This window comes from Salmo salar, chromosome ssa01, assembly GCF_905237065.1.
Source record: "Salmo salar chromosome ssa01, Ssal_v3.1, whole genome shotgun sequence".
In the NCBI taxonomy this organism is placed as follows: Eukaryota; Metazoa; Chordata; class Actinopteri; order Salmoniformes; family Salmonidae; genus Salmo; species Salmo salar.
The window spans coordinates 6823214-6833430 of NC_059442.1; the positions used below are offsets into that span (position 1 = coordinate 6823214).

Here is a 10217-nt window from a genome sequence, read left to right on the forward strand (position 1 = left end):
AACAAGGTTAGTTTGCTGGCTGGTTTTGGATGCACACTGACACGAATGCCTCCTCTCTCACCAATACCAAACGGAAAGGCTATCATAAACTAGCTAGCCTAGCGTCATATGGTTAAACTTTAACATACCCAAACATTTCCAAGGTTTTTCCAGAAATACAAATTTGATAAATATTTTGAAATCGGGAGTGAGTAAGAAGGAAATCCGCAATCTTTCAATCAGATCTGGGAAAGGTAGAGGGAATTTTGCAACCTTCCGTTCAGACAACATAAAATAAAATTAAACCATTTACAATCTTATACCACCATCGTGTGGCCAAAAGATAGTGTAATGAAACAGCAGGGAGCAGGCCTCGAACCCTCGACCTTCTTGCCCGAAGTACAGCGCGCTATCTATCGACTGTGCCGTAAAATCCTGCTCATGCGGCACAGTCGATATCTGCGCTAATAAACCCAGGGTCGTTACAATAGTATGAATTAACTTGGACGTGGGTCAGTGGGAGAATCTCAATTGTATTCATTGACTTCTCGCGTCCTTCTCGAAACCCATTGGAGGAGATCAGAAGTGCGGAAACTCTGGTGGTCACAGTTTGTTCTTTATCTTTTTATTATAGAGTCCTCTGCTTCCATCTTCTGGACAGACGATATGTTAAAGTTGTACGTTGGAGTATGCATTGTCCCATTGAAGCAATTTGATGGACTAGTCACGTAGACGGAAAAACCCACACCTCAAAGCATATTTACTTATTTTTTTGTATTTTACCCCCTTTTTCGATCCTGTCTCATCACTGCAACTACCCAACGGATTGGGAGAGGCGAAGTCATATGCGTCCTCCGAAACATGATCCACCTAACTGCGCTCACACTCAGTTTAACCCGGAAGCCAGCCGCACCAATGTGTCGGAGGAAACCCCGTTCAACTGGCGACCGGCTCATCCCGCAGGCATCCGGCCCGCCACAAGGAGTCGCTAGAGTCCTATGGGACTCCCGGCCACGGCCGGTTGTGGCACAGCCCGGGAATGAATGTACACGGGGCATGAGACCGCTGCGCCACTCGGGAGGCCCACCTCAAAACATTTCCAACAAGGATCGAGTGGTATCGGTGTTTTGAAGTTACTGCTGAACGACAGGCGCAGCCGTTATTACTGGGTTTTGCGCTCGCTAACCGCAAAGATGTTCCTGCAGGAGTCATGTAAATCCAGTTTAACGTTTTTGCTGTTGTTGGCATTAGCAGAAAACACACTGCCAAGTGTTCTTGGGCATGAGCTGCGCAACGAATCCTTGGAAATAGAACCAGTTATTTCACAACCTGGTCACCAGGTGTGGCCCCAATTCAAATTAAAAGCAGTCAATTAAGGAAATGATTTGAATAAAACAATTTTTTTTTTTTAAATAAATAGCTTCTACTTTTCAGTTTATTATTAAGTATTGAAAATGCATTTTTCCCCCCCACAATTAATATAGTAATTTGTGATTACCTCCTGAATTGACTGCCTTCATTTCGAATTCAGCCCAACCCTGAGGGACCTACACCATGGCCGGGTTTAAGTAAGAGCCTCTAATGCCCTGCTACAATACTGTCCAGTGTAGCAGGCCTGTAAAAACACTTTCAACGGTGAGTCTCCATTGAACATGATTTTTAGGATTTATCTACATCTGAGACCCTAGGAAACCTCATTTTATTTAAACCCAGAGAACCTGTTGCCAGACTAGAATTAATGTAAAACTCAAAGATTGTGGTATAACAAAGCAAAAGTGACAAAACGTACCCACTGATAGGCTAGATGAAATGTTTAAAGAGCGAATCATTTCAGATCTATACACAGGGTTTCCACTCTTAAGATGCACACAAACAATTCCACGACAAAAGGCCAAACAGTGTAAATGCGGAAAAAATAATAATAATTTCATGACCATTGAATTTCTAAAATGTGATGTGTACAGGAAATTTTATAAAGGCAATGTAATACATTATTTAATAGAATCAGGGAATTGTGCATACAGTTGCATACAGAGCTGGGGGTTGTTTCTGGACAAGGTCCTGTTATCCTTCTCCTGAAAACGTGGTCCCTCTCCAAAGCCTTTTATATTGTCCAGAGTGTGGACATCTACATTTATCTCAATGTACTGGTTACTACCTGAACTCTCCTTATAACTATAATCTAACCAGGATTAGAATGCTGCATCCCTCCTAACAGATCAGTCTATTTCCTGTGACTTCACGACCAGTTTGAGTAGTTAGTCCACTGGTGAGGAGGGTCTGATAAACATTGTATTCCTGTTCTGGTAAAAGGTCAGTCCGTCCATGGAAAGGAGTAAAAAATAAAAAACCCAGTCTGACAGGAAATCAACATGGCTGAAGGTGTAACAGTGGTGTCCAACATCATCAGGGCAGGTCCACATGTTGAAGATGGAGTCAGACTTCATGTCCCTCTAGTATGGCAAATAGAGGATCTGTGAATAAAATAAAGAGAAAAATTATGCATTCACAGTGGCAGTCAAGTTTCTGGGGGTGGTTAAACCCAAAGTAGGGATATATGGAATGAATTGTTCTGGTACAAATCCACAACGTGTGAAAACTTCTCGTAGAGATGACCGCGTCGTCGTAGAGATGACCGCGTCGTCGTAGAGATGACCGCGTCGTCGTAGAGATGACCGCGTCGTCGTAGAGATGACTGTGTCATCAAGATTGGAGTCTTTTTTCCCAATTAATATAGTAATAGTAATTTGTGATTACTTCCTGAACTGACTGCCTTCAATTCGAATTCAGCCCAACCCTGAGGGTCCTACACCATGGCCGGGTTTCATTGAAATAAGACTCCAATCTTGATGACGCCGCCACCTCTACCGACGACGCCGGCCACCTCTGCCGACGACGCCGGCCACCTCTGCCGACGACGCCGGCCACCTCGATGAGAAGTGCTCCATGTCTACTGAAATGGGTTCTGATGTGTTTGGGGATTGTAAATACCTTCAGGTACCATAGGCACCTGAATGACAACAGAACATTTTGCCCTATTGTATGTTATCCTATGTTGGGACACAGAAGGGAGACAATGAAATATGTTCTGTGTCTGGTTTGGTATTTAGCCTGAATATCTGGTAAATCTGTGTTAACATATATGCTGGATCAGTCTACTGCCCAGGCTATAGCCAATTTTTCCCCCAAATTAAAATGTAACCTTTATGTAACCTAGGCAAGTCAGTTAAAAACAAATTATTATTTACAATGACGGCCTACCCCGGCCAAACCCGGGCGATGCTGGGACAATTGTGCGGGGCCTTATGCACCCACCCACAAAATGTCTGGAACTCACCAGCGGAGATGCCACCTCGTCATCATGACAGAAGTTGCGTCCTCAAGTGTTGGTCTCCTGGGAACAAGCCACTGCTCCTAACATTCTGTAGGTGGCCTCCTTCTCCACCACTAGAAATCACAGTGATTAGAGCCAGTGTTAATCACAGTGTTTAGTACCAGTGTAAATCAAAGTGTTTAGTGCCAGTATTAATCACAGTGTTTAGTGCCAGTGTTAATCACAGTGTTTAGTGCCAGTGTTAATCACAGTGTTTAGTGCCAGTGTTAATCACAGTGTTTAGTGCCAGTGTTAATCACAGTGTTTAGTACCAGTGTTAATCAAAGTGGTGTCCACGCCACATACAGTATAATAATTGGATAACATCGACATCCCCAATAAGCTCTTCTTCTAAGCCACAATGTCTGAGACAGGCAGCCCAATTCTGATCATTTTCCATTAATTTACATTTTGACCAATCACATCAGATCTTTTTCAAAGCTGATTGGTCAAAAGACCAATTAGTGAAGAAAACTAATTCAGAATTGGGCTGCCTGTCTAAAGGCAGCAAAATTGTAAAAAAAAAAATCTGATTCTTAAAAATAATATTTAGGGATTTAACACACCTTTAGGGATTTGGGGTTTTCACTTGTGTAGAGTTGAAAGTGTTTAGTCCAACATGGAGAAGGGATGATACGACCACGCTGCTTTAGGGATACTCTGCTGGAAACACAAACGCATGTATAAAGTTATCAGACCAAGCAATTACAGCTAATTCACATTCATTTAAGTGTTGACATGAATGCTATTAGCACCAGTCAGATTCTATGAATTCTTTAAAATGTTAACATAATTTAAACATACCTTTTCATCCAGAAGCTCACGTGTCATAACTAGCTACGGATTCTGATTCATACGCCATGTCTGGAGAAAGGGGAGACTTGTGCACTGAGACGAGTGACTGAGTCACTCACAAAAACAGAGGACAAAACAGAAAAACTATTCTGATCGAAATGCAGTTCCTCACAATAAAATGACACCTCTAAGAATGTCAGTGGAAGTATCCTTAAAAAAAATTAAAAAAATCTTAGTTTACGGTAGAATAGCTCCATGTTCAAAACAGGAACATGTGGGTAACAGTAAGGCAGGTCTTGATGCAGTCTCTTAACCTTTCCACAAAAAAAGGGCAAAAAAAAAAAAATCAAAATAGCCCACTGATAAAAAAAAAAGATAAAAACATGACCCATCATAGTAGGTTATTTCACTAATGCATACTCTTACAAAATAAAATATATCTGTTTGTCTTTTTATTTCTAAACAAAAAAAGATCAGAAGTTTTCTTCTATATAGAGGCTTGTAAAAGTAGTCGAGTTTGTCTCATCAATGAATACGGTGTAAAATAGTTAAGAGAAAAAAAATAAGTCTCGCAATAATCCTGCTGTATTCATTCTCTACAGCGAGACCAGACATCAACAGTTAAACAGGAAGGAAGGCCAAGGCAATCTGCAAAAATCCACTATTCAAAAGACTAAAACCCTTAATACGAATACGTTTAAAATATATTGTCTCCCTATTTTCACTTAATCCTAAAAAGACTAGGCTACTCCTTGTGTACCAATTTCTGAATTGGTCCAAGAAGCGTTAGTGTAGCCTCCCCATGAAACATTTAGCTACAGTATGCCTAATGAATACACATCTGTGTTAGGCTTGTTGACTCCCCATGAAACATTTAGCTACAGTATGCCTAATGAATACACATCTGTGTTAGGTTTGTTGACTCCCCATGAAACATTTAGCTACAGTATGCCTAATGAATACACATCTGTGTTAGGCTTGTTGACTCCCCATTAAACATTTAGCTACAGTATGCCTAATGAATACACATCTGTGTTAGGCTTGTTGACTACCCATTAAACATTTAGCTACAGTATGCCTAATGAATACACATCTGTGTTAGGCTTGTTGACTCCCCATGAAACATTTAGCTACAGTATGCCTAATGAATACACATCTGTGTTAGGCTTGTTGACTCCCCATTAAACATTTAGCTACAGTATGCCTAATGAATACACATGTGTGTTAGGCTTGTTGACTCCCCATGAAACATTTAAGCTACAGTATGCCTAATGAATACACATCTGTGTTAGGCTTGTTGACTACCCATGAAACATTTAGCTACAGTATGCCTAATGAATACACATCTGTGTTAGGCTTGTTGACTCCCCATTAAACATTTAGCTACAGTATGCCTAATGAATACACATCCGTGTTAGGCTTGTTGACTGTTCTAGGGTGAGTAATAGAATGGAAGTCTACGGACTTCAGGGAGACCTAAAACTAACATTAGGAACCTTTTCACATTCCAAGTATGATCCAAAAGACCAATATAATAGCCCCCAAATCCTAGGATGTCTGATCTGTATTCAGCAAGGATTTGTTAGCATTTCTTCTCAGAACCAGTCTCAACTACAAAGCATTTTGAAAGTTCAGTAAGAATCCACCTCGTGTTGCACTTCATCACATATAACAATATCAATCTTTTTTTCCCCCAGGCAAATAAGAAACTGGCTTTTCCCTAGGGAGCAGATCAGACTTTTCTTTCCATCTTGCATCTTTTTTTCCCCTGAGATCTCAGTCAGGAAGTGCTTTTCTTTTCCCTGAGAGCTCAGTCAGGAAGTGCTTTTCTTTTCCCTGAGAGCTCAGTCAGGAAGTGCTTTTCTTTTCCCTGAGAGCTCAGTCAGGAAGTGCTTTTCTTTTCCCTGAGATCTCAGTCAGGAAGTGCTTTTCTTTTCCCTGAGAGCTCAGTCAGGAAGTGCTTTTCTTTTCCCTGAGATCTCAGTCAGGAAGTGCTTTTCTTTTCCCTGAGATCTGTCAGGAAGTGCTTTTCTTTTCCCTGAGAGCTCAGTCAGGAAGTGCTTTTCTTTTCCCTGAGATCTCAGTCAGGAAGTGCTTTTCTTTTCCCTGAGAGCTCAGTCAGGAAGTGCTTTTCTTTTCCCTGAGAGCTCAGTCAGGAAGTGCTTTTCTTTTCCTTGGCAGATGCTCTCCATCTCATCTCAATGAGGTTCTACTTGTCTGACAACTTTCTTTTCCTTCTTGGCTATAAACATTTATTTATCCTCATTAAATCCCTTTTTTCCCCCTGTTACTTCTGTGAGCCTATGGTATTTTGGCTCAAGTGATGCTGCAGGGACCTTCTGGTTATATCTGTGATGTTGACTTGATTTTACTTCCGAAAGGACCACTTTCTGCAGCTGGTAGTGGCGACTGTGGAAGGCTGAATACATTTCCAGTCAGAATATTACTGGGTGTTGATCCATGCCATGATCCATCTTTGATCAAATGCTCTTCAGATGTTCTGACAGTTTCTTGGTCTTTGCAGAAATAAACCAGTTTGACCTCAGAGTGAAGATCAGACTCCTCCTTTATGCAGATGTCAGCAGGTCCATTATCCTGGCCAAGCATTACTGCTTCATCAGTGGAGATTGTTTCAACTGTCTCCACAGCGATAGTGTCTTTACTATGATGAGGATAAACCAGCCTTGCATCTTGTTCTATATTTTTTTCAGGAAAATAATCTGAAAGCACAGTTTTTTTTTTTGCTTGGCTTTTAATCACACTCGGTAGTATGAACACTTCTTTAGAGATTTCTCCTTTTCCCAAGAGCTCAGGTTTGTGTTTCTGAACCATTCTTTTCACTTTACAGTTAATACGCAGTTGAAATAGATTACGTCTCTGATTTTGCAAACTAAGATCAAAATTATATTTTAGAATATCAAAGAGAATATAGCCAAATCTTTTTTCTTTTTTATGATAGGATTTTATCTTAGCATATTTATACACCTCAAATATTACACCGTTTGTCAGTAAGTGAAATTCCAGTTTATTTTTAGAAGGTTTGGATGCAACATCAAGGTCCACGCCTATTTCCTCACAGAGTGGGTAGCACGCTTCGGCTTTCACCATTTTTTTGGTGTGAGACGTCACATTTGATTGGTCTACATTGTTGTTACCAATTTGCTTTGTTTCATCAGTACAAAGTGCAAGGTCAGTGTCATCAGAGATTCTCTCTGTTTTGACACAATGAGGTTCTATTTGTATGACTTCAAAAAAATGGCCTCCCTCAGTCTCCTTGGTTACAAACATGTCCATGTCTTTCTTCTTCCTCATTAAATTCAATCTCCTTCTTTTTGATACTTCTTTCATTTGGTATTTTGGCTCAAGTGATGCTGTAGTGACCTTCTGGTTACTGGACATCTCTGCAGGATTCTTTCGTTTGCGTGACTTCTTTAAGAAGAAAGCTTCATTTTCAAGTTCCCATCTCCATGTACCGTTTTTACCCGTCTTGCGCTGCAAAACTGCTCTTAACCTTCCCATAATATCTTCAGCCAGCTCAGTTTTACCACTTTTTAAATCCAAATCAAAATTATGCTCGAGAACCTCACACACAATCTGCTTCCAATTTCCACACACTTGTGAGGCAAAATCAGCCAATTCAAACATTACATCTCTGGTCAATAGATGCAAGTCAAGTTTCTCAGCTTTCCCATATTTTGATTTCACAACAATGTCAAGTCCTTTTTCCTTACAGATGGGGTAGAGGTCCCTCAATGCTTCTTCTACAGTGGGCATTATTAAGGATTGGCCCATTGTTATATCTGTCTGAGATGTGAAGGTGTCCGCCTGGACATGTTGAGGATAGACGATGCCCATATCAGGTTCATACCTTGTGCAGATATCATTACGTCCATTTTCAGGGCCAAGGATTGCAGTCTCATCAGCACATCGTGTTACATCTGTCTCGGTAGAGAAGCTCTCTGTCGTCACATGCAGAGGAGAGATCAGGCCAACAACAGGCTCCTCCTTTATGCAAATGTCAAACGGTGTAGGATTTGACCAGCTGTTTTGTAAATAGAACTGTGCCCATTTAAGGGAGTATTCCAAAACTTTAACCGTCTTTGGATCAGGAAGTTCAAACACTTCTGTTAACCACGCAGGTGTTCTCTTGGAATGCATCTTCAGCATTTCTTTTAATTTCTTTTCTATCTTGTTTGAAAAGTCATATTGTTGTTCATTTTGTACACCAAGACCAAAGTTGTAATCTAGAATATCAAAGATAACATGAGGGCGAGATCTATTAATGTTTCTAGCATATTCTGACACCTCAAGCATTACACCAAATGTCAGTAAATGCAAATCAAGTTTCTGTTTCGCTCCTGATCCAACATTGAAATCTACACCCATCTCCTTGCACTTGGCGTATGGATCTTTCCAGTATTTCCCAAACTTTCTTAGGTTTGGTCTTGAGTAACTGCCACGACACTGACGTATATATTTATCCTCTAACGTTTTCTGGCATTGTAGTCTTTGTCTTAAATTGACATTGTAGTTTTCCTCTTCATCAGAGGGAAAGTTCAATGGCTCACAATATTCTGGAAGAATAGGCCTAGTAGATACAGCTAAATTACAGCCGCTTTCTGTAGCAGGTGAGGTTAGCACAGAATGAATGGCAGTACTATGGCTTGGGATATTAACATTGTCAGAGGGCAATTCATTATTGATCTGGGTCTGTGTTTGGCAAGAAACCTGCGAAGTTGGGTTGATTTCAGCTTCAAAATAACCACTGAAGGCGGATGCATGTCCTGTCAGAATATCACTGGATGGTGCTAAATGCCACGATCGCTCTTTGATTGAATTAACTTCAGATGTGCCGATGGTATCTTGATCTTTACAGAAATAAACCACTTTGACAGCCCTGTTCTCCACATCACTTGCTCCGGTCATTTCAGGAAAAATACGTAAAATCTGCCCTTGGCTTGTTGTTTGGGGACTGATGGGATGTACATGTGAATTATCTTTCAGTAAACCCACATGGTAACCTGTTTCTGTGTTTCCTGACAATGTTGAATTTGGGTAATCTATCCAGGCATTAATCGAATCAGACCAAATTATTGTTTGGGATATCTCCCTCTCATCTTCCTCTAGTTTAACGTCAACATCCATTTTGCACCAATGTCTCTACAAAAGACAAACTAATCAAAACCCCCCGATGACATTCATTTCTAAATGAGCTAGACAGATAATGTAATTTCCCCTATATAAATGAGCTAGCCAAGTGCCTGCAAATGCCTACATCGTATTTGGAGATGTAGCTATCTAACTATGAGAAACACTCTTCACGCCACTTCGATACAGCTACGACCGGAAGTTACCTTTCTCGTAGCAGATTAGGACAAATTATTACGCAACGGGTTATGAGAATCAGTGTAGCAGGTTAGGACAATTTTGTTAATAAGGTTATGAAAATAATTATGGTTAGCAAAACTGCCCTCCTAACCTGCTATTAATATCATTTCCGGTCGTAGCTCTATCGAAGTGGTTGAGAAAAAAAAGAGTGTGTCCCAGCTAACTAGGTTAGTTGTCCGTTTACCTGCTAGGCTAACTAACGCTTTACCTTTACTGGTGATGGGCTACTGCAAATCCCTTGGCCTTCATTCTATTTAGATAAATGTAGCAAAAAAGAAATATTTCCAAACACTTCGTATGCTAGCTAGTACACTAAAAACGGAGTGGAATATTTACGGAAGTGTTTTGAAGTCGACGTCAGAGGGTTGTGGCCCGACGAAGTACAGACGGAAGTGATGTCAAATTCGTTATCCTGTCGTCATGCGATTTGGTCTTGGCTAGAAGGGGTACAGCTGCAGACAGAAGTTGGTTTTTATTTTTATTTTTATCAAACAAATTGGTATAGAATACAACCTTTTAGTGTCAAGTAAGGGCTTTTTACACTATTAGAATGCACGTTCACGTCATTGTGTGTGTTGAGACAGGCTGCGACACCTACAATTGAGTGAATAATAATATGAACACAAAGCGTTGACATTGACTTTTTAGTCATTTTGCAGAGACTCTTATCCAGAGCGATTTA

General features: G+C 40.6%; 1 protein-coding gene across 3 annotated transcripts; it reads right to left on the reverse strand.

Annotated features, from left to right (window-relative positions):
* Window positions 1-1775: 1775 nt before the first annotated feature.
* LOC106603467 (uncharacterized) lies at window positions 1776-9921 on the reverse strand. 3 transcript variants are annotated; one of them, XR_001328447.2, is made up of 5 exons: window positions 9744-9919; window positions 4157-4216; window positions 3919-4015; window positions 3317-3426; window positions 1932-2453 (listed from the first exon to the last, which is right to left on the reverse strand). XR_001328447.2 is itself a non-coding variant. In XM_045710163.1 (4 exons), exon 1 carries the CDS (start codon window positions 9290-9292, stop codon window positions 6491-6493), a length of 2802 nt encoding a protein of 933 aa, XP_045566119.1. In that variant the 5' UTR covers window positions 9293-9921; the 3' UTR covers window positions 1776-2453; window positions 3317-3426; window positions 3919-4012; window positions 4157-6490. The 3 variants fall into 3 exon arrangements, 2 of the variants coding, with proteins under 2 accessions (XP_045566119.1, XP_014052711.2); XM_045710163.1 differs by having other exon boundaries at window positions 1776-2453; window positions 3919-4012; window positions 4157-9921; XM_014197236.2 differs by having other exon boundaries at window positions 1776-2453; window positions 4157-9921.
* Window positions 9922-10217: the final 296 nt, after the last annotated feature.